The sequence below is a fragment of the Seriola dumerili genome, unplaced genomic scaffold (genome assembly GCF_002260705.1).
Source record: "Seriola dumerili isolate Sdu_G_001 unplaced genomic scaffold, Sdu_1.0 BDQW01000003.1, whole genome shotgun sequence".
NCBI classification, from domain to species: Eukaryota; Metazoa; Chordata; class Actinopteri; order Carangiformes; family Carangidae; genus Seriola; species Seriola dumerili.
The window spans coordinates 14,130,908-14,157,830 of record NW_019174258.1 but is presented as its reverse complement, the minus strand read 5'-3'; the positions used below and the strand labels follow the sequence as shown (position 1 = coordinate 14,157,830).

Genomic DNA, 26,923 nt, shown 5'->3' with positions numbered 1-26,923 from the left:
CGGATGCCAAAATATTATTTAAAGGTATTTTTGATTGATTTGATTTTTGCCAGAAACCTGCTAGAAACCTATGTACCCTTTCCAGTCATTTAATTAAAAAAAAAAACATGTTAATTAAAGAATGAGCCCTATCATTCAAAAGCTGCATTTAAATTAAGAGAAGTTATGCAAATAAATAATATTAGCTATAACATGGAGATGTTCACAATATTTTCCACAGTTTTTCCACGATTTGCCCATTTGCCTGTCAAAGTGGAAAATGTATTCAACATATTTTCATGGCCTTACTGTTTTTGATTTAATTAAATCCATGCAAGTGCTACTGTTTGAATTTCAGACAATCCCTGCTTCTTCTCTGCATCATAATGTGGGACAGAAGTTGGCATTTGGAAAACTGTAACTTGTAATGGAAGTGATTGGCAAAATACTTTTACTAAACAGTGTAATTCAAAATCTAAGCCAAGGTGAATATACAGTATATATATATATATATCCAACAAGATCCTTGAAAGGAAATCATTGTGGTGACTGGCTGTTTGTAATTGGGATATGAAGAGCAGGTGGCACCAAGTTATTTGATTAATTCAAGGAAAAACAATAATGAGACAACAGATAAATGTAATAATGTCTAGTTATGATACAGGGACACGGTAAGACATCAGTCAGTCGTGACACAGTGTAGGACACATGGTACAGAGCACTATCAGTTTGACTGTTAATGAATTTGTGGTGACTGTGTGAGACCAGAACTTGTTAAAGTTGTGCAAAATCTGAACTCTTTCATGCATTAATCATGAAAGTTTTTTTCCCTCTGTATTCTGATTCTTCATTAGACATGAACTCTCTCTCTCTCTATATATATATATATATAATTTTATTTCCTAGTTTACATCATTTACTATATTTAGTTTACATATGGACAGCATGCAACAATAAAACTCTTCAATGTTAGGTGATACCCTATGTAATAACAGTGTAGTAAATACAAGAGTGTATTTTGTGAAAGCTGTAAACATGAAATGTCATTTTATTACAGTGAAACTAATATTTTAACCTATTTTAACATGCAGCATACTACTGTTATGGACAAACAGCCCAAACAGTGTGTTGAATGGTTAATCAATTAATTGTCAAAATGATCAGCAGATAAATTGATAATAACCCTCAAAAAGTCCACAAGTCTCCAAAAAGTCTCCTCAAGTAAAAAGTTGAAATCGACTTTCTTCCTCAGCATTCTTGAAATGTACATCAGTTCCTCAGTTCAATGCACCTATGGCACAAAGCCACAAGACACAGACAACATACAAAATATGATGATAAAAAGCCAGTCACACAATAGACTTAATTAGCAGAAAATACTGTTCTTGTTGCAAACAATCTGCAAATGAGACAATTCTAATCAACATGGGCTGATTTACTGAGAAAATGTTACGTTTCACATGATCACTTGTAATTTCCTGCTTGTACTAAAACAATATTTGACAAGGTTTGTTCCTTGGATGTTACTCGTTACCATTTATTTTTTTGACATTCCTTCTTTAATAGAGATCATGAGCAACTGCCTGTCGCAAAATCCACTAACTCATCAGAAAATGACGGATTAACCACTGATGTAATGATGAGATGTAGCGTGTGTAATAACTTTTTTGTGTCTGTCTTTGACAGTATTTTTAACAGTAGCTTTGTATTTCACTGTGTTTGTTAACTTACATTTACACCATAGTTAAATTACAGTGGTTTCATCCTGATAGCTATTTTTTTGCACATATGTAAAGTGACCACTAGATGGTGGTGTTCAGCTGTAGAAAAATAAGCAGACCACCACTGAAACTTCCAGGTGCCATAGAGAGGATGGACCACAGTCTGTGGGTGGACATTCAATTTATTATTATTATTATAATATTATTACCAACAATTATTGGGAATAAAAGATGAAAGCTGAATTAAAAAAAAATCTCCATGGCTTGATTTAAGATTGAAGGCAAACATAATTTTTATGCCCATATCCTCAAGGTGCATGCAAAGGCTTTAATGCAGTGCTAAACCTCTCACTGATGAACATTTATCTTGAATATACTATACTGTATTGAAGGTTGCAGATCCAGTAAAGCCTACAGGCTCCAGAATCACTTCATGTTGAGTTGGAGTCAAAAGGAAGGCTTGTAAGATAAAACTTTTTTGTGTTATTTTGACAGTAAAAAGTGTGGGAGTGTGGCAGGAAACTGGAGCACCCAGAGGAAACCCACGCAGGGGGAACATGCAAATTCACGGAAAGAAGAAGTCGCTGGTTTGGCAGCAGGGGGTGTCGGAGTGGATGGATGGGAAGTGGTGTATCAGGGGAGAAGAATGAGGTCAGGGGGTACAACAGTTAGGGAGGGTAAGGAGAGAGAGAGAGCAGGAAAAAATCTTTTAAACTGATTTCAGTTGTCTATGTCAGAGAGTGAGCCTATTTTTAATTTTGACTTTAAAGCACTGATTAGCTGTATGTATGTAAATAAAATGGTCAAATGTCTTTTTACGGATCCGTAATTCCCTAAAAATATTTCAAGATTTCTTCCTGGAAAATAACTATAATTACTGACAAATAGAGACGAAGTTCTGGGACAGCTGTTTCAAGTCTGTAGTGTTTTTAGCAGTTCCTGATTTCCAAAGGAATTTCCTTAAAAAAAAAACCCTGCTATATGAGCCTATTTAAATAAAACTTGCAGAGAATAGCTCACAGAATAAATAAAATACAGTTTATAAAGTTTCGGCCTCTGTGTAGCTACTGAAGCCAATTTTCACCAAGAAAAGACAAAAACAGCTGAAAAGTTAGGTATGATGAAAAAATATATATAGCCTACATGAAGACCCCTTGTTATGCAAAACAATAATAATAACAACAAAACAATAAATAAAAAGTACACAAAGATGAGACCCTAAATTAGACTCAATAGGATTAAAGTAACATAAAAACAAATAATAATACTGTATGTATTTCATGAATTTCCCCTAGGGGATAAATAATAAATAACATATCTATCTATCTATCTATCTATCTATCTATCTATCTATCTATCTATCTATCTATCTATCTATCTATCATAAAAATACTTAAAAAATCTTGTCTTACTGTGTCTTGTTCACGCACGCGCTTACGTCACTAAAAGAAAGGTATTAGGTCCTAACTGAGGGAATATAAGGGCTGCTCATCACTTGGATCTCTCCCTCCTGCACCTGGACTTCAACACGAACTTCACCGGTTGCAAACCAAAGCTGTGGAAAGCGAACTCTTGGAGAAGTGAATTCCTGGGAAGAAACTACTGGAGGACTATGACTGGATCCTGTTGGAGAACAAAATCACTGCATTACTGAACTACTGTGGAAAAGCAGAGACTGTGAATATGGCCCTGAGTAGACCACTGGTCCCTGAGGAACACCTGCTGAGGGAAGACGCCCCTGAAGTAGACAACAACCATGCAGGTAGGACAACTTTTACTTGCATTCTGTACTACTAAAAACATGTTACTGATTGATAACTGATTCATTGATTCATCATAGTTTATCAGTGTAAGCCAGTGTAGCTTAAATTTAAAGGTGGACAGTTCACATCTTGTCATTAGACCTCTTTCTCACTTTTGGTGAAAACAGACTCTTATTCGACGATTTCTTCGTGTATAATTATTATTTGAGGATCAGAATTTCTTAAAGATCCCAGGAAAAGTGTGGAATTCATTTACAATTAATGTAGTGATCTGAAAACACTGTTGTTTCGGTTTGAGGGCATCAAATTGTCCAAATGTTGCCTCGAAATTACTGGAAAAAGATGGCGACTGAGCCAAATTTCATAAAATGGCAAAAATCTGTTTTTCTTGAGCACCATGGAGACGATGGAACTTTTAGCTCCGAACGCCAGGACGTACGGGTATAAACACAGCAGGGGCCTGCTGCTGTGTGTGGATGGGGCCCTGAGTTTGTTTTCACTCTTGAAGCTTGACTTATTTTATCTTTGAGCTGATACCGAATGATCTCGAACTTTCATGTTCAGAGTTAATGACAAAAACAACTTGTTGGAAAAACTGTGATACTTTATGGCTAGATAAACATAATTATCCTAAAGAGGAACTGTATACGTCCTGAAGTGAACTTTTCATATTATGACATTGTGTTTGTTTTCAAGACGGGAGTCGTCAGAGAGGAGCAGAGTGACCTACGCTGTTCTTCCTAGCCACTACACCCACACATTTGTTATGATAAGGCATGAATCAAGTCTCTATTGAGTGTGTCTCATATCAGCAAGGATGTGAGGTCACTATCATATGTTCTGTGTATAAATCCTGTGTGAACTTTGTATTCTTTGACCATTTGCACTGCAAGCTCTTTGTGTGTAACTTGTTCCCTTGCTGCAAGAATAAATATCCTGCTCTTGTGAATTTTTATTCCTGAGTTTATTTGATCATTTTCCTAACACAACTTATTCCCAGGTTTTCTTCCAAATGCAGCAGAATACCAGTGCTGTTCAGAAGGAGATAAAATGGAAGATGTCTGGCTGTTTTTGGCCCTTCTTGATCCTGAGCCGTTGTTTTCACTCGTCACAGGGTTTGTAGGTGACATGTTGGTGCCTTGATCACACTGAACTGCTTTTAGCTCGTTAGTGTGGCATTTTTATTGGCCTGTTTGTGTGCGCACGCCCTGAGTCTCCTACATATCCCATGATTTGCAATCAATACACTTGGACGCTAACTACAAACTTCTACCTACAAACTACTATTTTTGGTCTGCAAAGATTTTTAAGATTATTTTTATTGCATGAAGGCCAAAAAACTATAGGCTATTTATTACCTACCAGGACAGATATCAGCAAGATCAAATTAAAGTTAAAGTTGTCTTTAAATGTGAAAACAGGGTCCAAGTTTCAAGTTTTTTTTTCTACCCAGAAAAACTCAGATCTAAATGACATTGATATTTCAACTAATGCCTGTCACCATATTCATCACAAAACTATGCCGTCCAACCAGCTGCCTTGAAACTGGTCATTATAACACGAGTTACAAAACTTGTCAGTGCTGTACTTGTCAGTTTGGGTGCATCAATTATATGTGTAAATACACCAGTAACTTATACTTTCAATCATGCTCATACTCCAGACACAAAGTTGTTAAATTTTAATCAGTGACTCAATCTCTTCCACTGTGATTGTGAATATACTTGTAATTCATAGTCAAGATTCCCATCTTTGTGAAAAAGTTTCTTTCAAGTTCAACACATCAATAGTTAAAGGTTTTTCCAAGTGACTAAGTAAAAACTGGTTATCATTCAGATAAATGCAGCATAAAATGATTTTCATTCTGTACAAAATAATAATAGAACTGCACAGGATTTGATGTTTATGTTAAGATGGGATCACACCTTGACTGTTAATGGCTTAGTGGCACATGTAGAACAGCCGTAGTTAGCGAACAGTGATATAATATTTTATCTAACTTTAGCTTTGATTATTGCTTATTTAGTCCTAAATATTTAATCATATGAGAAATACTGTTATTTAAGATGCTTTCACCTTTTCCTCTCAGGTAGTGTGAACTACATCATTGGACATCCTGCAGAAGATGGCCTCCCAGAAGCTATCAGGATTGTGGATGATGCCGAGGAAGACAAGTTCCCAAGCTACGTGTCATCAAGTGAGGTAGACGAAGACCTGGAGGAAGGTGAAGTCTTTGATGATACGGAGGACTGGTCTGACGGCATCAGCATTGATTCGGGGTATAGTGCCATGACTGAGGATTACAAAGACATGGAAGACGATGATGACAAGGGGGAGGAGCTGGGAATCAAACCAACCCTGGCCTTACCTTCTGAGCCGCAGTCACCTGCACCTATCTATCTAAGGTCCCCTCTTTCCTTGATCTAGGTGAATACCACTCCTTCGTATTCAGTGGATGGAAATATTCCATCCATCCATCAATTAGCAACAGCTACTCTGCTTTCTTGGGGTCTGGAGCTGATCCAAGGTGACAAGGGGATAGATCACCCTGGACAGGTAGCTAATCACTCACAGGGTGACACAGAGACGGAAAACCATTCAGCCCAATGTGTGAGTCTTTGGGTGACCTTTGGACTTAGACCCTGAAAGAAGACCCACATAGACCCGAGGAGAACGCGCAAAACCAGAACCTTGTTGCAGTGAGATGATAGTGCTGACCACTGCTGCATGAAATACGTCAATGCCTCCCTGCAGAGGTACTACAGGGAGGACCTTGTCCTGGTCTGACCTGCCAGGTCTTACAGCATCCCATCTAGCTGAGGTATTTCCCTGGCTGGGGTTTAACAGGGTTGTTGTGGAAAAAGGAGTCAGGGATCAAAAAAGAAAACCCTGCAGGTAATGTATGAAGTGCTCTACACATGAGCTGTTGCTTATGACAATGTGGGAGAAAAGGTAAGTATGAGATGTTTGCAGAGAAAATTACCTACCATAGCCTGTTATATAAAAGCATAGAAACTGTGTAAACTAGCTTACATACAGTATTCTGTAACTGTTCAATCAATTTACTATGTAACATCATTTATTTAATCATTCAACAACTATTTTATCCTGTTTACTCTGTTCTTTGATTTTCAACTAATTTGTAGATTCCCATGCAGAGGTATGTAAACAAGTATTAACATTAACAAAAGGGAAATTTCACTTATTTAATAGCTCAGAGATTATTTCTCTTACTCACTGTCATACTTTTATGTTTTTCTTTAGAAGGTGCAGATGCTTCAAGTCTTAATATTACTTGTTATTACTTCAGTAGTGTTACTGCTATTTCTTAATACTCTATCACTGGATTGCGCCTCTGACGGAGCAGAGCTGTCTAACATGCTGTTGTATCACAGAGTGAACTGGTATTTGTTTTCTTGTTGATGCAGGTGCAGCTCTGAGGGATGGACTGTTTCTCCGCCTCCAGCAGAGACAGCTGTTCTCCTCCAGGCTCCAGGAGTGTATGTACTGCATCAACGTCCACACAAGAAGCAACAACGTGGAAGGCTGAGACCCAACATCCAGGATTTTCTTGACGGCAGAGTGCATTGTACCAACACCTTTCATGTGCTGGTAAAGATGCAAATAGCAACTCTGCTGAAAGGTGCATGTATGAAGGGCTCTCAGCAAAACAGACCTGCAGATTTTATTAAAAATCTTAGACTTATGTTCAGTGCTTCAGAAGAGCTGAAAGACTTCACGTCAGAATCATTGCAGGAAAGAGTTGTCTGTCTGTCAGGTGCTGTGAATATGGGAAAAAGGCAGGCGGAAGTATTTTCAGCTGTCCATCCTTTGGGACAGTCCTTGATCGCATGCTGCTCCTCAGTTCATGGAAGAACTTCTCAGGTTCATTTAGTTTTTGGTTGGCATCTGTTTTAACTGATACTTCTTTAAAAATACCATTCTCAACAGCGTGAGAAGCAATTTGATAGTGTGGTCCTGGTGTCTCCATCACAGCTGAAAATACTTCCGCCTGCCTTTTTCCCATATTCACAGCACCTGACAGACAGACAACTCTTTCCTGCAATGATTCTGACGTGAAGTCTTTCAGCTCTTCTGAAGCACTGAACATAAGTCTAAGATTTTTAATAAAATCTGCAGGTCTGTTTTGCTGAGAGCCCTTCATACATGCACCTTTCAGCAGAGCTGCTATTTGCATCTTTACCAGCACATTTAAAGTGTTCCAGACAGCTTCAACGGTGTTAGAAGAAGCCACACATTTCACATTTAACACACAACCTATCTTGCGCAAATGTGCACCCACTGCTGATGCTCCTTGATCGAGCTCTGTGAGATTTTCGGGAGATTGAATATAGAGACAATACAGCTTGTCTAAAAAAGTGGTAAAGTGGTTTGTCTCTACACAGCTCTTTACAGCATCTACAGTTCTAACCTGTGATTCAAACAGTGCCAAAAAGTTATCTGAATAATAACCAGTTTTTTACTTAGTCACTTGGAAAAACCTTTAACTATTGATGTGTCGAGCTTGGTAGAAACTTTTTCACAAAGATGGGAATCTTGACTATGAATTACAAGTATATTCACAATCACAGTGGAAGAGATTGAGTCACTGATTAAAATTTAACAACTTTGTGTCTGGAGTATGAGCATGATTGAAAGTATAAGCCTGTTGTACTGATGTATTAACACATATAATTGATGCACCCAAACTGACAAGTACAGCATTGACAAGTTTTGTAACTTGTGTTTGTGAGAAGTGAACACAGCGGGGGCTGCTACGAAGAATCACCTGCCTGCTCAGTTTGTTAGAACATGTTATAATGACCAGTTTCAAGGCAGCTGGTCTGACGGCATAGTTTTGTGATGAATATGGTGACAGGCATTAGTTGAAATATCAATGTCATTTAGATCTGATTTTTTCTGGGTAGAAAAAAAAACTTGAAACTTGGACCCTGTTTTCACATTTAAAGACAACTTTAACTTTAATTTTATCTTGCTGATATCTGTCCTGGTAGGTAATAAATAGCCTATAGTTTTTTGGCCTTCATGCAATAAAAATAATCTTAAAAATCTTTGCAGACCAAAAATAGTAGTTTGTAGGTAGAAGTTTGTAGTTAGCGTCCAAGTGTATTGATTGCAAATCATGGGATATGTAGGAGACTCAGGGCGTGCGCACACAAACAGGCCAATAAAAATGCCACACTAACGAGCTAAAAGCAGTTCAGTGTGATCAAGGCACCAACATGTCACCTACAAACCCTGTGACGAGTGAAAACAACGGCTCAGGATCAAGAAGGGCCAAAAACAGCCAGACATCTTCCATTTTATCTCCTTCTGAACAGCACTGGTATTCTGCTGCATTTGGAAGAAAACCTGGGAATAAGTTGTGTTAGGAAAATGATCAAATAAACTCAGGAATAAAAATTCACAAGAGCAGGATATTTATTCTTGCAGCAAGGGAACAAGTTACACACAAAGAGCTTGCAGTGCAAATGGTCAAAGAATACAAAGTTCACACAGGATTTATACACAGAACATATGATAGTGACCTCACATCCTTGCTGATATGAGACACACTCAATAGAGACTTGATTCATGCCTTATCATAACAAATGTGTGGGTGTAGTGGCTAGGAAGAACAGCGTAGGTCACTCTGCTCCTCTCTGACGACTCCCGTCTTGAAAACAAACACAATGTCATAATATGAAAAGTTCACTTCAGGACGTATACAGTTCCTCTTTAGGATAATTATGTTTATCTAGCCATAAAGTATCACAGTTTTTCCAACAAGTTGTTTTTGTCATTAACTCTGAACATGAAAGTTCGAGATCATTCGGTATCAGCTCAAAGATAAAATAAGTCAAGCTTCAAGAGTGAAAACAAACTCAGGGCCCCATCCACACACAGCAGCAGGCCCCTGCTGTGTTTTATACCCGTACGTCCTGGCGTTCGGAGCTAAAAGTTTCCATCGTCCTCCATGGTGCTCAAGAAAACACAGATTTTTGCCATTTTATGAAATTTTGGGCTCAGTCGCCATCTCTTTTTCCAGTAATTTCGAGGCAACATTTGGACAATTTGATGCCCTCAAACCGAAACAACAGTGTTTTTCAGCATTCACTACATTAATTGTAAATGAATTCCACACTTTTCCTGGGATTTTAAGAAATTCTGATCCTCAAAATAATAATTATACACGAAGAAAATCGTCGAATAAGAGTCTGTTTTCACCAAAAGTGAGAAAGAGGTCTAATGACAAGATGTGAACTGTCCACCTTTAAATTTAAGCTACACTGCTTTACACTGATAAACTATGATGAATGTGAATCAATGAATCAGTTATCAAATCAGTAACATGTTTTAGTAGTACAGATGCAAGTAAAAGTTTCCTACCTGCATGGTTGTTTTGTCTACTTCAGGGGCGTTTCCCTCAGCAGGTGTTCTCAGGGACCAGTGGTCTACTCAGGGCCATATTTCACAGTCTCTGCTTTTCCACAGTAGTTCAGTAATGCAGTGATTTTGTTCTCACCAACAGGATCCAGTCATAGTCCTCCAGTGTGTTTTTCCCAGGAATTCACTTCTCAAGAGTTCGCTTTCACAGCTTTGGTTTGCAAACCGGTGAAGTTCGTGTTGAAGTCCAGGTGCAGGAGGAGAGATCCAATGTGATGAGCAGCCCTTATATTCCCTCCGTTAGACCTATACCTTTCTTTTTAGGACGTAAGCGCGTGCTTGAACAAGACAAAAACTCATATTTAGTGCCACGGGTGCTCAGCTCCGAGGCACTCCTCTACAGCTAGAATAGCTGTAGAGCATCTATTAATATTCCTTCGGGCTTATTATTATTCGTTCCGCCAAATTTTGGCGCGTAACTCGTCCCCGCAGCTTTGAAGAAAACCCCGGTAATATATACATCAAAACGTGCATCTTGATCCCGGAAAAGAGGTGCTATGACTTTTGGTGTTAAAATTCCAAATTTTCCCAAAGTTATTCCAAAATACTGGGAATAAATTAATTCATTAGGAATGCATTGGAATTTTCTTTAAAAACCACAAAATTTCACCTTTTTTCTACAAAATTTACCTTTTTTCTGAGTCACCCAGCTCTTTCATACCTGCACGTAGAAATGTGATTTCCAAACTATAAAACGGAGGAAAATTCTGTTCATCTCCAAAACACAACAACTGTTTTTTAAACATAACATGTAAACTTTTCAAACATGACACTCAAAGGGAGTGGAAACAAACTTCAAAGTTAGAGTGACAGCGTCAAGTGGCTAGAGTGAGAGCGGAAAAAATAACTTTATATTAATCGGCCAGGCCAAACGTAAAGGAGACAATAATTCTTTCTGAAAAATGTAGACATAGGTTGTTGGATTCATAAAATGTAACTTTGACAGGCAGGGTCTGCACAAAATTTAAACGGGGTGCCGAGTCCGGCAGCAATACCTGTCTCACCTCATTGACACCTATGTATCGTCTTTTTTTTTCAAAAAAGAATCTCACTCTATCTTCGCACTGAGCTTACTCACTCATTTTAAGGAATATCTGAATAAAATAGAGACTGTAAGAAACTTCTGGCTTCAGTGTCTGTCACGGTGTTTTCAGTTTTTGAAAAGAAGTAACGGTTTTCTCATAATTTGCAATTGTTTGAAGCCATGTAGAAGCCAAATTCTGGGCAGATTTTCACATTGCCATGGCAACGGCAGCTCCTGACCTGGGTGCGTGTGTGCGTGCCTAGCAACCAGATAACCAACTCTCCAAGCTCCGCTAGCTTTACATTAGCCGCATGTTAGGTCTTAAATTACATTTAGTTACGTCTTAAATATGTAAGTCCATTTACTGCTTCCTTTGTTGCTTTTCTTTTTGTTTTATTTAAATAGACCTATAGAGCAGTTATTTTAAGGAAATTCCTTTGGAAATCAGTAACTGTTTATAAACTCAACACAACAGGCTAAACTGACTGAATCAAAAGTCCCAGAACTTTGTCTCTGTTTCTCTTTGATTTCTTTTTCAGGAAGAAATCTTGAAATGTTTTTGTGAATCAGCCTACTGACCCATAAAAAGACATAGCCTAAATATAGGCTCACTGTCTGAAAATAGAGTACTGAAACCAGCGTAAATATTAGGATACAGTTAGGGCTGATATCACTTGGAGAGGTTGGAGCGAGGCTCAGTCCCCCCCCACAAAGAGCTCCTTTGGTTTTCTCTGAACCTCCTTAATCTGATTTTCTTGATTCCTTAACCTCCCCATCAGTTCACACATTTTCCTCTATCTTCCTCCCTCGTCATCCTTAGCCTGCTTCATGAGAGACACCAGGAGGCAGGATTTTTCCTCTTGGCCAGGTCTTCATAAAAATAGATATTTTATTAATAACTGTGACCAAGTGGACACCACTATGCCTGTTATCTAATAAACCTCTCTGCCTCTTCCACTTCATATCTAAAGAGTCAAACACATTCCTGCACCAACACAGAAACGTGGATGATGTTAGAACTGTGTATCCACACATAATAATGAGGTTTCCCTATGTTTCATGTGAACTATGTAAAATCATTCCCCAAATATGATCAAAATCCATCACTTAAATAAGCACTCATATAGACACCTACATTTTCAGGTAATTCTGTTTGTTTTTTTCTGTGCAATTCTCTTTGTTTTTTGCAACCAATATGATTATGTTTGAGAAAAATCTTTCCCCTCAAAGAGTTCTACCATTTAAAAACATACTGAAGATTCAACATAGGGAGCTGTCAAACATCCAGCAGACATGTAATAAGAATACTGGCAGAGGTAAGTCTCATAACATTAGTTCACAGGAAACACTCTGCTAACATATACATATATCTAACCCACCACATTAATAAGATGATATATTTAAGCTGTCAGAGCCTTTCCTTATCATCCTGATCCCTAGCAAACACTGCTGCTTCAGTGCTGATATTACAGCTGCCTCCGCTTCAGTTATCACTGTTGCATTCACATAAGGCTCTGAGAGGGTAGTTTTGCTATTGTTCTTCCAACTCTCCCACTATATTCTCAGAGGTTCTGGTACCAATGCTGTCCAATTATATATATGACTAATTTAGAAGATAGAAATATAAATCGTCCATGAAATAAATAACAGTCAGTGAGCAGCAAATGGATGGATGTATGTATGGATGGATGGATGCATGGATCAGCACACACACACACACACACACACACACACACACACACACACACACACACAAACACCATTAAGTAATCTCTTTCCTACATTCTCCATATATCTCAATAACTGGGCTAAACTAACTCAATAATTAAATCTAAATTTAAAATTGCGTTAAAAATTCACACCATAAATTCCTTACTCAAACCCCTGAACGCCCCCACGAATACTTTGAAACTGTGTTTTACGCGCAGCACGTGAAGGCAGCATCAGGGAACATGTCAATCGGTGTTGATCACCTGACCCAAACTCCGAGTCACGTGACTGATATTCCATCCTCGCCATTTTGCAATGTGGGGGAGAGAGAGGCCACTTTTTATGGCTAACGAATAAAACAAAGTAGTTTTATGTGCTGAGGACAAAGAGCGCTGAGCCTTTCTGTGTCAGTGAGTATATTTTCACTAAATTACAGTCACGCGTTTCTCCGTCACTCATTGACCAAAAAGATAATTAAAATGCCCTTGTATAGCTGTTCAAGTGAGTGAATGCTAGCACTGTGTGGGACTCGTGTGTCTGTGTTCGTGTGTGTGTGTGTCTTTGAATAGCACACAGCAAGCTGGGAAGCTAACTGCGAAGCTAACCGTGTGTGTCCTGCTTCCTTTTACTCAAATTTCGTTTTTTCTTCGTATCAAAGTCTCTTAAAGTGTCGTAGCATGTTAGCTAACATTAGCCGGTGGTTGTTCGATGTTTCAGTGTGAGTTTAGGGTGGTGGAGTGTGTTCAGCTTCATTCTGCAGAGGAATGAAAATATTTTTAGATCCTGACATAACAGGTGCTCTGAGACTGGTTCAAGCACATAAGGGTGTCTACAGAGAGACTACACTAACTGCACTGTAGGCACTTTATTACAGAAGGCCTAACTTTTACATTTTCAAGTGACAAACTTTAAGATATTTTACAGTGCGTTGTTTATTTGGCTGGTTTAAATTGTTTTTGTGACACATCTCTCAAAGATGTCCATTTTTGTCAAACAGATCACTCTTCTTTGCCACTGTTTATAAGTTTCTGGATAATAGCCAGTAATTACAGCATGTGGTAAACTCTCTCCTAATGTGTATCCTACTGTTTTGATGTAGTCACACAGAAGCAGAAGTAGGAGAAAGGGGAAGATGAATTGTGGTCTGAAAGTGACAAAGAGGAAAGTGTTGGATTTGCAGAGATGAAAGGATTTCAGCCACATGAGCTGTGACCATTTCCCTCAAGCTGTTTGTAAACAGATGCACATGGTGCACATGTAACTAGCAGTGAGAGGGCTTATCAAGGATGAGTTAAGCTATCACACTTAACACACTGGTTGTTTTTTCTACTTCCCTTTTATTCTTAACAGCCAATCCCCTCACTAGACCCTGGGTAAATAGCATAGATAAATAACAAAGTACAAGATATGATCAATAAAACTTTTTCTTCAACAGATAGAGTAGTTTTGCTTTCTCTAGGAGCCCATAAAGAAATGTAAATAAAACTGTAACTGAAACTGTGAATAAGACTGTGTTTAGATTAAAATTAGTTGCTTATTGACAACAACTTCATTCTAAAATGCAGAAATGGTTAGAATTCATTGGTGAACACATACATGTCCTGTGATGTCCATACAACTTACTGTGTGATGAATTTTGTGTTAAGGGTTTTGCTGTTGGGAGATCTGTTGTGAAAAGCAGTTGTAAAATACTTAAAGTCAACACAAATCCTTGAATCACAAAGAAGCCTGTTAACTAACAATACCTATCATTATGTCTAATATTGACAGAACTGTATGTATTATTCAATTGATTGATAAGAGAACAAAAATAAACAAGTGTTTTATGGTAACTGTTTGTCATTTATAAAGCAAAAATGCCAAACATCTGCTAATTCCAGCTTCTTAAGATTGGCTGCACTTATCTGTTATATTGTTATAAATTGAGTAACATTGAGTTTTGGACTTGACAAATAAGCAATTTGAAGACATTATAATTATAATGTCATTATCATTATAATCACTGGCAAACCATGATGACCATTTTTCATTCACTAAAGTAGCTGTAGTCAAATAATTTATGTTGATAATAATAATTTGAGAGAATCATACTTTAAAATAACGATGGCTGTTCTGCCTCTGAAAATGTCAGCTTACTAATGGGTAGGTAGCTGTCAGCTAGGATATAGAGGATTTTATCTCAAACATGCCATACTTTTCTATAAGAACACCTAAAAATTAATTCAAATTGTTTGAGTATTATTAGTTGATAAAATTCTGGAGGAACATATAGATATTTTAAAATACCTGTCCATAATTAGTTTTAAGGGGTCACATCTGTTGAAATCTAGTGCACTATAAAGCATCAACCAGATTACAAACTTATTTCTTTGTTTTCTGCTGTCTGTCAGGTCATGGAGGAGATCAGCAATGTCGCTGTACTCATCACACACTCCTCCACTGCCTCCTCGTCCTCGTCTACTCCATCAGCGCTGCAGTCCCTCTCTCAAACCCAAACCCAGCAGGACGTAAAGAAGGACACCTTCCAGAGTTTTCAGCAGAAACAAGCTCCCGATTCTCTCATACAGGTGATTGAGAAGCTCAGCAAAATTGTGGAGAAGCGTCCCCAGCGCCGCTGCAACTTGGGGGGACAGAAAAGAGCATTCCAACAGGCCTCCTCTGCACGGGGAGGAGGAGGAGGTGAGGACGGGGCGAGGGGGAGCAGAGGAGGCTCTCCCAATAAGAAACTGAAGAGGAACTGTAAGGAGGAGGACAGCACAGAGGAGGTGAGATTAGATGGCAGCACAGTTGATTGTGCTGTTTCTCCACCTGTGTCAGGTGACAGTAACAACAACAGCATCGCCTCCACGGTAACAGAGGTAGCTGGTAACCCCAACAGCAGCAACAACAAGCGGACAGTAACATGCTATCAGTGCAGCCTGTGCCCTTATCTCTCCCAGACACTGCCCTTGCTGAAAGAGCACCTGAAGCAACACAATGAGCAGCTCAGTGACCTCATCCTCATGTGCTCCGAGTGTCGCTTTACCTCCAGAGACCACAGGCAGCTGGAGGCTCATGTCAAGCTGCACTTTGACAACGGAGGCAACCTGAAGAGGAATTCCACTCCGTTGGATACCTGCAGTGAGGTGAAGGAAGAGGGTTTAAGAAAGCAGAAAGGGGACTGGACTGGGAGCGGTGGCAGTATAGGGACAGAGGTGGTTAAAAGCTCAGTGGACAGTTCCAAAGCGCTACCACAGAAGAAGAAATGGTATAGCCATGAGGAGTATGGATTGTACCGCTGCCTGATCTGCAGCTACGTGTGCAGCCAGCAGAGAATGCTTAAGACCCATGCCTGGAAGCACGCTGGCCTGGTCGACTGCTCTTACCCCATCTTTGAAGATGAAGACGGGGCTCCCACGACGAGAGACTCCCAGGCTGCAGCTAACACTGCCGCAACCAGCGAGGAAGTAGTTGTTCTTTCCCCAGCTCTTCAAGATAAAAGCCTACAAAAGCTCCCCACTGCCTTCAAACTCCAGCTCTGTGTGCCATTGGCTGTTGACAATAAACAGGATGTGTTAAATCATCCGGTCTCCGATCTTACCGAAAGTCCAAAAACAGCAGCGGAAGAGGAGGAGAGTGTGTATCCTATCAAAGAGGAGCCCATGGTGGAGGTGCAGGTGACGACGGAGGCAGAGACTGAGGTTGAGATAGATAGTCACCATGATAGTACCTCTATCACGGACAGCTTACTGTCATCAGCACAGAAAATCATCAACAGCAGTCCCAACAGTGCTGGCCACATCAACGTGATTGTAGAACGCCTTCCCTCAGCTGAGGACTCAGTCATGGCCGCTAACCCACTACTTCTTAGCCCAGACGTGGACAGGGACAAGAACTTACTGGATGCAGAGGAAGTAGAGCGGGACCTCGTGGGAGCTGTGAAGGATGAGGTGGTCCTCGACTGCAGTGCAGGTTCTGCTGACAGCCAGCCATTAGGAGCTGATATTAAGTCTTCTGTTGCTAAAAGTAGCAATGCTCCAAGGGATGAAAACATTCCCCCAGCTGGTCGAAAGCGGACACATTCTGAGTCCCTCCGCCTGCACTCACTGGCTGCTGAGGCCCTGGTAACTATGCCAATGAGGACCCCTGAACTCCCCACCTCCAGCACCAAGGTAAGCCTCAAGACTATAGCAGCCCAGGCACCGTGCCAGAACATGGGCCAGAAACTGGTAGAGGTGACTACAGCTGGACAGAAGGCTTCTGACATGGAGACAACAGCAGCTCTATTGGACTTGGAGCTTGATAGTGAGGACAGAGAGGAAGAGTTGGGGTCCCTGAGCCTTGGGGAGGTAGACGAGGAGGGTCCTGCCGCTAAAGCTGGCATCAGCCTGTCACTGCTCACCGTCATCGAAAGACTTCGAGAGCGCTCGGACCAGAACACCTCTGATGAGGATATCTTAAAAGAGCTTCAGGACAATGCACAGTTCCATAACGGAGCCATGGCCGGTGTGGTTACAGGGAACGGAGCCGGGAGCTACATGTGTACCATCCCGGGAATGGACGGGTTGGTTGCATCTCCTGATGGTGGTCTGGTGGACTACATCCCCGGCAGTGACAGGCCATACCGATGCCGCCTATGTCACTACAGCAGCGGCAATAAGGGCTACATTAAGCAGCACCTACGGGTGCACAGGCAGAGGCAGCCGTATCAGTGTCCCATCTGTGAGCACATCGCCTCAGACAGTAAGGACCTGGAGAGCCACATGATCCACCATTGCAAGACCAGGACGTACCAGTGCAAGCAGTGCCCAGATGCCTTCCACTATAAGGTGAGGAGATGTCAACATTCACAGTGTAGAATTGCAATACTGTTATTTTAAATGTAATCCAGTAATTAGACTGCTTACATACTAAATTTATAATGTTAGGAAATTTAGAATCTGTTGAGGTAGCTCTAGTGTTAGAGTCTGAACTGGGGTTCTTGTCATGGTAGAATGGGCAGATGTGCGGGCCATGCTGATTTGTATACTGTAAAGGAACAATTTTTATGTACTTCAGAGTAAATATAACACTAGCAGTGCACCGCTTTGCTTCCTCAGGTTCACTTGTGCCACTGGGTAACAGTTTCCACGAGGGCTGGGTGATATATGACATGGGTGATATATGATTTCAAATCAATATATTTTAAACTTTTACTTCAATTTCAATTAATGAACTATTAGTTTGGCGCTTATCAATCTGTCTTTTTTTGAGCCATAAACATATTTGGCAATGTGAATGTGTTCCAAGTTATTAAACAAACTGCTGGTGTTAGCTCTGGTAGCTATCCATGCTGCATTCACAACTGTCTGACGGTCTTGACTGATGAGACCCAATCAGGAGGCGATCAGTTTCTGTCCGTCCAGATGAAAACACAACCCCCGAATTTTCAAACTATGTCCTCATTATTTCTATAAAAACACATTAGAAGATCTAAGATTTGTTTGGGTTAAAAATAAGGGAATGTGGTGATGTATATACCTTGGCACAACTTTTCAACTGTTTATACTGTGGTTTCTTTCCTTGTAATATCTTTGATTATATTATGATTATTGTTGGCCATGATGCAAATCAGTTAGCAGGATTTTTTTAAATGGAAATATTTTATTTTTCACTAATGTAATGAATTAACTTGATTTCTTGGGTGTTTAATTCAGTGGATGAGACAAAAAAATGCATTCACGTTTTTTTGTTTTTTTTTAATCAATTTTATCCAGTCTCTAAATAGATTAAATTAAACAAGATTAAGTAATTTTGTTTTGTCACAATTGATATCGCAGTACAAAATGACATACAGTCCAAACCGTAAGTTACACATTTTTCATTTGTCGGGCTCTGTGCCTCAGCTCATTCAATTTGAAATAAGAAATGGAATACTACATTGAAATCTTAGCTTTAATTTGAGTAGGTTCACATCAATATAGAAAGACCTGCGTGGGAAATAGTTTAGGGGTTCAAAGGTAGTTTATAGATACAAATGAAGTCAAACAAAAACATAAATGTTTTGTGGAAAATGCTTTGCAGTGTGCAGTGACCCACAGACCTCAGCAGGCACTTTATATCTTCCCTGGTGATGCTCTCCCAGGTCTTCAGTGCAGCCTCTTTCAGCTCCTTCTTGTTGTGGTCTCTCTATCTTTGGTCTGGTCTTCAGCAGGTGGAGTTCAGCTCAGTTGAACTGAGATCAGGTGACTGACTCGTCCAGCTGAGGATATTCCACCTCTTCACGCTAAAAAGCTCCTTGGTTGCTTTGGTCATATGTTTAGGATCGTTGACCTGCTGGATGATGAAATGTTGTTCAGTGAGTTTTGATGCATCTGGCTAAACTGTGCAAACAGAAAGGACCTGTATATCTCTGCATTCACCCTGTTGCTTAACAGCCATAACAGAACAACCACCATGATTTGACAGATGAGGTGGTGGCTGTGGGTCACAAACTCTCTTTTTTTTCTCTCTCTCTCTCTTTTTTCCGTCATTTTTATAGAGGGTCATTTTTGTTTCATTGGTCCATAGAACTTCGTTGCAGAACTCTAGTGTTTTTTGTGTGTGTTTTCCAAACCGCAACCTGACCTATCTGTTTTGAGGCTTAGCAGGGGTTTGTGTTTTGTGGTGAGGTTTATGAACTAATATTGATGCGACACACAGCTGCCCAAAAAACATGTAGTAGCTAAATGTCCAATTACTTAATTTGAACCCTTGCAATTTGGGGCACCATGTAATAAAATAGTAATCCCACATTGTTCTTTTATAATGACATAAACAAGTTAAAACTAAGACTAGTATCTATTATTTTATATCAAATTGAATGAGCTGAAGCACAGAGCCTGAAGGAAAAAAAATGTGTAACTGTAAAAATACTTGCAGTCTGGAATGTATGAGAGCTGTAGCGATTAGTCAATGCATTGATTAGTTGATGGACAGAAAAATAATTGGCAGCTATTTTGACATCTTTTATTTGTTAATGTTAGTTTCGATATAAAATGCTAGAAATTCCAGCTTCTTAAATGTGAGGATGATTTGATGCTTTCCTTTTTCATTATATGCCAGTAAACTGAATATTGATTTTTGGACTTTTTGGTACTTGGACTTTGGAATAATAGAATACTTGTGAATATGTTAAATTTGCTTCTGGGGAATGATTATGCACATTTATAACTTTTGACATTTTGTGGACAACGATTAAATGAGAACACAATCAGCAGGTTGATAAATAACAGAAATAATGGAGGCCACAGTTTTTGATTGGATGACAGCAAAGATCTCAGTGTAGATATAGTATATGTAGAATATTTTGAAGACACTTTTTTTCCACAAATACCCGTGTGGAACACATACACACAGTATATTGGAAAATTCTTTGTTGCATTTGTTTTTGTGATATGCAGACAGTGCTGTGTACAGGGATATGGAAATCCAGAACCCCCCCCCCCCCCCCTCCGTCCTGTCATCCAGTTTTTCTTTCTCAGCAATTCCAAGCATTAAAGAAGTCGAGTTAAAGCTTAAATTAACTATGAATTGCCTTTGTGAAGTGATAGACCTTGTCGGTAAGAGATGAAAGTTGGAAGAGCCTGGTGCAGTTCAGCAGTGGAAGTTTGTCTCGGTTTGATGATGCAGGCAGAGGAGTGAAATATTGATTCCACTGCAATCGTGGGACTCAAGTGCCGAGATTAAGTTCATCATATTATTCAGCAGATTTGGGAGTTAGGCTAAAAGAGTTTGCAAGTATGAGTGGTGGAGGCTGGCCCACTGCTATGACAAATGCACTAGAGGTGGCATTAGTGAGTGAGGGGTCTATTAAACTTGCACAGTGCGTCACTGAAGATCACTGCGAGCTGTTTTGAATGTCAACTGCATATATTTTCATTTCTTTGTGTAGAAATCTTATTGTATGTGTGTGTGTGTGTGTGTTTTCTTTACCTAGAGTCAGTTAAGAAATCATGAAAGAGAGCATCATAGCTTCAGCAGTGACACGGCAGACCTCACACCCGTCACTGAAACTGTGGCCACAGTGGAGGAAGGTGAGAGGGTAACAGAGGAAGGTAAGACATGTTTTTATGGCCTCGTTATGTATCAAGATAGGAGGTTTAAATGAGCAGCTGACACTCTCCTCCCTCTGTGTCACAGTTCTCCTGTTATCATATTGTGATGTGATTTTTGTCAGTGTGGTTTTCAGAAAGTTGTAAAGCTGTTTCAATTGTCCTCTGTTAAAGAATGTGGTGTTCAGAAGATGTATAAGTGTGACGTGTGCGACTACACCAGCTCTACATATGTTGGAGTGAGGAACCACCGGCGGATTCATAACTCCGACAAGCCTTATCGGTGAGTTGTTTTGAAAACTTGTTAAAATGCACTACTACTGTCACCTGAATGCAAGCACTCATACCAGTCACTAACCAATCCAGACGTACTAAGTGGCCACACCTGCACAGGTACCTGCAGTAACAAGGAGCCATGAGCAACTGGTGTAGGGTTTTGGTTCATTAGCATTTTGAACTTGTTCTAATAACAAAAGCTTAAAGTTTATAGGAAATGTTCATATCTATATGTAGAATACATGTGATGTGCTGTGCACAGCAGGTGATGTTACTGAAAACATCGTATTAGCACAAAGAGTCACCAAGGTTTTTTCATGAAGTCCAGGTGCCACAACAGTGTTGCTATGTCTCAAATCAGATACTCATGTGTAGCACAATGTGTACACAATATACTCACTGGCATAGTGCGTGAATTTAAACAGGGTAGTGTTGTCCCAAAGCAAACACTGTTGTTGTGCACTCACTGAAAATGACAGTCGCAAAAGGTGACCAGGATTGCCGCCCACCTGCTGGCTGCTTTGCTCACTTTACCTGAAAATGAACATTCTCCTTTCCTGTCTACCGCCTTTGTCATACGACATGGAAATTTAGCCGCCATCGGCACAGGAGAGGTGTCCTCCTCCTTCGGCTGCCATTTTCACAAGTTTAAGAATACATTCATGGTCCCTCCCCTTCTTTTACGTAGCCAAGATGGCAACCGTTGAGGGAGAGAGGTGTCCATTGTTTTACACGTTTTGAGTGCACGATCGCATTTATAGTGCACTGCATGTTAACCATACTTGTCAATAAGTACAAACTCAAAACAGGAAGTTGTGAGTAAGGAAATACACAAATGGAGACACAGCATGTGAGTGTTTCAAAACTTTTTACCAGCTAGATAATGACTCCTTAAATGTTTTGTATATTGCCCTTTGCTTATAAAATGTGTACAGGAGAGATGATGAAGAAAGCAGTAAGTTCAGAATTGGAGGAATCTGTGTGTGTAAATTCCAGTCATTTGTGCACAGTTGTGCATGATTAGATTCTGGCTGGATGCAGGAGAATTAAACTGTGTGAATTATTGAGTGACCATGTAAAAAGTACATGAACATAAATAATTTATTGAATTCACATGCTTCATAAATTATTGATTATTAATGTAAATTTGTGAAAATGGTCCATGTAATTGTTTTAATCATTGAATGTGCCTTTTGTTTGACTTCAGTTCATCCTCTTCACTGAGAGGAAAGCACATTTAAAACATGAGAAGTTTTTTTCATTATGAAATGTGTTTCAGTGATAAAATCGAGCCTCATAGTTGTCACTTGAGACATTTTATATACACCATTAATTCTTATTTCTTTGATTTAACAGTGTCCTTACACTTTGGCTCCATGTACTATAGATATATGTACTTTATATTCTACTTAGCATGGCGGGGTAAAATTTCAATTACAGCATTTATGGTCACAGTCAAATCCAACATGACAGCAGTTTCAATGGACAGAACATACTATAGCTTTATCCTTGACATTGATTTTGTTTTCTACAATAAACTCCTTGACATAAAATACAGCAAATTAATAAAGGTGACACCAATGTCTGTATTTTTGGAGACTGATTTCATATCTCCTTTCTGCTGCAAATTGGATATCAAGTTTTTTTCAATAATTTTTTAACAAGGCTTTAGAATATGATATAAATTTTTTTCCTGCATATTAGAAGAAAATCTTAAATAGAGCATGTGGTTTAAAGGGTTATGAAGGAGTTTTTTGCTATTTGGAGGAAAAAACTCTCACCCCCCCACGGGGTGTGTGCAGTGTTCAAAATACTCAAAAGACCAGTAAATGTCCACACCAAAGAATTTAGTTAAATTTGTTTAGTAAATCTTTTCAACAAGCAATGAACAAATACAGAATTCTGGATCAGATGTGTATTTCCCTAACCAATAACAAGTGTTGGTCAGTCCACAGTCTGATAACCTAACTTTCCCTGATCCAGTGTATTTATACAGATACAAACAAAGAAATGTGCATGGGCGTTTTGTCGTCTTCTGATTGGCTCTGCTGGCTTCCTCCTTCCCATCTGACTCCGACCCTAAGTGAAACCTAAAACTCAGCGTGCCAAAAAGAAGACAGTTAGTGTTTACACATAAATTACCACTTCTCTACCTCTGTTACCTCCGGCTGCCCCCTACACATGCCCATAGAGTGGTCCTTATCAGTGGTTGTAAATAGTTTCCTTGAGGCAGATGTTTAAACCACAACTCACCCTTAGCACCTAAATATCCACTAGTATAAATCATTAAAGTTTTAGGTTTAATAGCCTGAAAAACTCCAACAGTTATCAGCATTTAAATGGATAGAATATCCCCCTTCAAGTTCAATACCAATCCTGTATTTTTGTTCTGTTTTGTGTCAGTCATCAGTGAATATTACATTTTAAGTTTTCACTTTCTGTTTCAGGCAGTGATCTAACCAAATACCATAATTGCCAGATACTGAGCCTAGCCATTTTAGAAAGATCCATTAGATGGCAGTAGAGGCCGAGTAATGCTCAGACCAGCACAGTGCTCGCACTGTATAGACACAGTCACACTTCCTCACACTGTCTCTCTCTCCCACACTCTGTGTTGGCACTTGGCCTTTGTGTTAACACGTAGCTGCCGGGAGGTTTGAATCCATATGCGTGTTTGTGTCAGCTTTTTTAACTGTCGCCAGTGCACTAAGGTCAAATGTACGTACAGAAATACTCACACACCTAACACGGCTTCTGTCTGCTCTGGAAAAGGTCAGGTAGCATTTAATTGCTGTTTCTAACCAGAATGATCAAACTTCCTGTTAGCCAATGGTATGAGAGCAAACATAGGAAATATTATATGATCCAGATATAAATATTCAAGTACATCCAATTAGGTGAAAAAAGAACATTCAAACTTCAGCAACAGAGATAATGGCTTTACATGCCTGAATAAAGCAACTGTCATGGCCGAAAGACTGTGACGTGTGCTTCAGCTGAATCTGTAAATGTCACTATTGTGTGTATGTGCTTTTGTTCTAGTCCTTATGTTTTCATGAGGACAGATTGCACTCACCAAGCACTTTATTAGGAACATCTGTATACCTGTTTATTCAAACAATTATCCAATCAGCCAATCACGTTGCAGCAGTGCAGTGTATAAAATCCTGCAGATACAGATCAGGAGCTTCAGTTAATGTTCACATCAAACATCAGAATGGGGACTGATTGTTGGTGCCAGTCAGGCTGGTTTGATTATTTCTGAAACTGCTGATCTCATGGGTTTTCACACTTCAGTCTGTAGTGTTTTTACTCAGAATGTCAGTCAAGATCAGAAACCTGAGGCTGCAGTGGACACAGACTTACCAACACTAGACAGTTGAAGACTGGAAAAACGTAGCCTGGTATGATGAATCTGGATCAGAATTTGGCAACATGAATCCATGGACCCAACTTGTCTTGTGTCAACAGTCCAGGCTGTTGGTGGTGGTGTGATTGTGTGGGGAATGTTGTCTTCAAACTAGAATGCCACAGTCTATCTGAGTATTGTTTCTGACCATGTGCATTGTTTATGATCACAGTTTACCATCCTCTAATGGAGAGTTCCAGCGGGATAATGCTCCATGTCACAAAGCTAAAGTCGTCCCAACCTGGTTTCATGAACATAACGATAAGTTCAGTGAGCTTCACTGGCCTCCCAGTCTCCAGACCTGAATCCAGTAGAACAGCTTTGGGATGTGGTAGAACAGGAGATTGGCAGCTTGAATGTTCAGCTGACAGATCTCCAGAAATGATGTGAGTCAATCATGTCAGAGGAGTCTCAGAGGAAAGTTTCCAACCTCTTGTGGAATCAGTGACATTAAGAATTAAGGCTGCTTTAAGGGCAAATGGAGGAAAGTGCCCAGTGAGTGCATATACTTAAAATGAAATATCGACGTGTAAAGATGCACTTTTTTTTTTTTCTTCACACATGAAGTCTATGATTCTATGATGAATGTATGAGGACCAGAGCACATTTTCTTTGCCATGGTCTGTCGTCTTGTCTCTGTACTCCCGAACACTGGATTTGAAATGAAACAAAGACTTTAAGGTTAAAGTGCTGACTTTCAGCTTTAACTGCAGTCCAGAACGATAATGACAGGGCTGCTACTCTGCACTGTTGTACACTCAGCCTGAATGTAAACAGACTCAAATTAAAGCTGAAAGTCAGCACTTTACCCTCATAATCATTGTTTCATTCCTCATCCACTGTGTTGGAGTACAGAACAAACATGGCAAAAGCTGTGTCAGCGGCCAAGTACTTACAGATTTTGCTTTTATCACAGGTAATAGAATTTTGCCACATGTATACCCTGTCTAGTCTATGACGTATGATAGTGTTTCACCAAAATTGTGCTGCAGTGCTCAAACTTCAGTGAGCTGTCCCTCTGCTCTGTGTCTGCAGGCATGATCACATCATTGTGAACAGATTAGCTGATGTGTGCCAGTGCATATCATCATCTGTGAGAAGCATGTAGAAGCGCACAGTCCCCTGCATGCACGCAGTGGGTTATTAGTTACAGTGTATAAGCTACATTATAATTAGCAGAATTAGAGTAAAAGGTCCCAGTAGATGACATTTTATTGCAATACTGATAGTGAAATATAAGTAGCACAGGATGTGAAGGTAAACGACAGACTGGACTAATGCTAGTATTTAGCTATTCCTTCATCAGCAACGTAATTGGCAAAGCGTGCAGAAGTGCCAGTCATGATCATGTTACAAGGACGGTATCTGCATTGGTATTCATTCTTTTCCACCATTGCAATCAAATGGCAAAACCTTTCCATTTAAAGTGCTCACTGTACAGTACTGTGCTCTGTAGCTGTGCTGTACTGTGGTACTGCCAGGAACCATGCTTTTCTTGATGTATTTGATGCACAAAAACCTCATGGGTGTCCATCATAAACCTTTTCTCACAAGACACAGTTGCCAAAAGAGAGAGCATCACATTTGCATTGGTAAATTGTCTGAAACACTTTTACAGGCTCCTGGTATAAGATTATAATGTTTGTGATTTTGTTGTGAGTTTGTGGCAATCCTGAAGATTTCAGCCCTGGTTGATTGACCCATAGCTACTGGTGGTAACAGCCGATGCTGTTTAATACACCAGGTCACAGAGGTCTGGAGGCAGCAAAACAAAATATTGTTTTGATAAAGAAGTCAGGCGGTAATTGGTCTTTCTCCATCATTCTGTGAGAAACCGTGATGCTGTACACGCTCTGAATCTGAATCGGAGGCTCAGAGAAAGGAGTTTGATACCTCCCTGAGAAGTTAGTGGGCAGTCTGTCGCCTGCAGCTCTTCGTCTAGCAGCCCACTGTAGCCGCTCCTTGTTACTCCCTGCAACATTTCTAACTGATCCTGTTTTGTAGTTTGATGAACAATAGCATTAAGTGCTAAGCTCACTAACAAATACATTGTGTATCCTGTTACAACTTCATAATAAAAGTCAACTTGTGTTTTGCCAGTTGACTGTTATTAATGTGAAGCTGAAGCAGCAGGAAATGTCCAGTTTGCATTAGAAGCAACTTAATACAGCATTTTTTTCTGTGTTTCTGTTCCTGTTTCAGACACTCAGTTGACCAACTATATGCCAAACAGTACATCTACCTTTTTTATGTGCTAATTGTCATTCCAATTTCAACATCACCAAAATCTACTTTAAATCTGTAAAGTTCCCCTCATTTAGCAGATCAGTACTTTATCAGTAAGTTTAACTAACTATATTTTTTAATTGATTCCCAGCTGAGTTATTAGTAATGCTTTTGATTTTCTGATTATGTACTGAGAAGATGTGGCATATTTTAACTTATTTTAACTAAAAACAGGGTGTAATTCTAGAGCAATAGTTTGATATTTGTTAAGTTCGATGAGAAGATTAATCAATCTTTTATTTACAATAAATATGAAG

General features: G+C 39.6%; 1 protein-coding gene across 1 annotated transcript in view; it reads left to right on the top strand.

Moving 5' to 3' along the window:
* The first annotated feature begins 6,401 nt into the window (after positions 1–6,401).
* The window catches only part of znf507 (zinc finger protein 507), a 28,247-nt gene continuing 7,725 nt past the window's right edge, over positions 6,402–26,923 (top strand). Inside the window, exons 1-5 of the mRNA XM_022741995.1 lie at positions 6,402–6,415; positions 6,892–7,075; positions 15,035–17,452; positions 20,581–20,698; positions 20,870–20,978. Of these exons, the coding sequence (XP_022597716.1) occupies positions 6,402–6,415; positions 6,892–7,075; positions 15,035–17,452; positions 20,581–20,698; positions 20,870–20,978 (2,843 nt within the window). The remainder of the gene's footprint in view (positions 6,416–6,891; positions 7,076–15,034; positions 17,453–20,580; positions 20,699–20,869; positions 20,979–26,923) is intronic.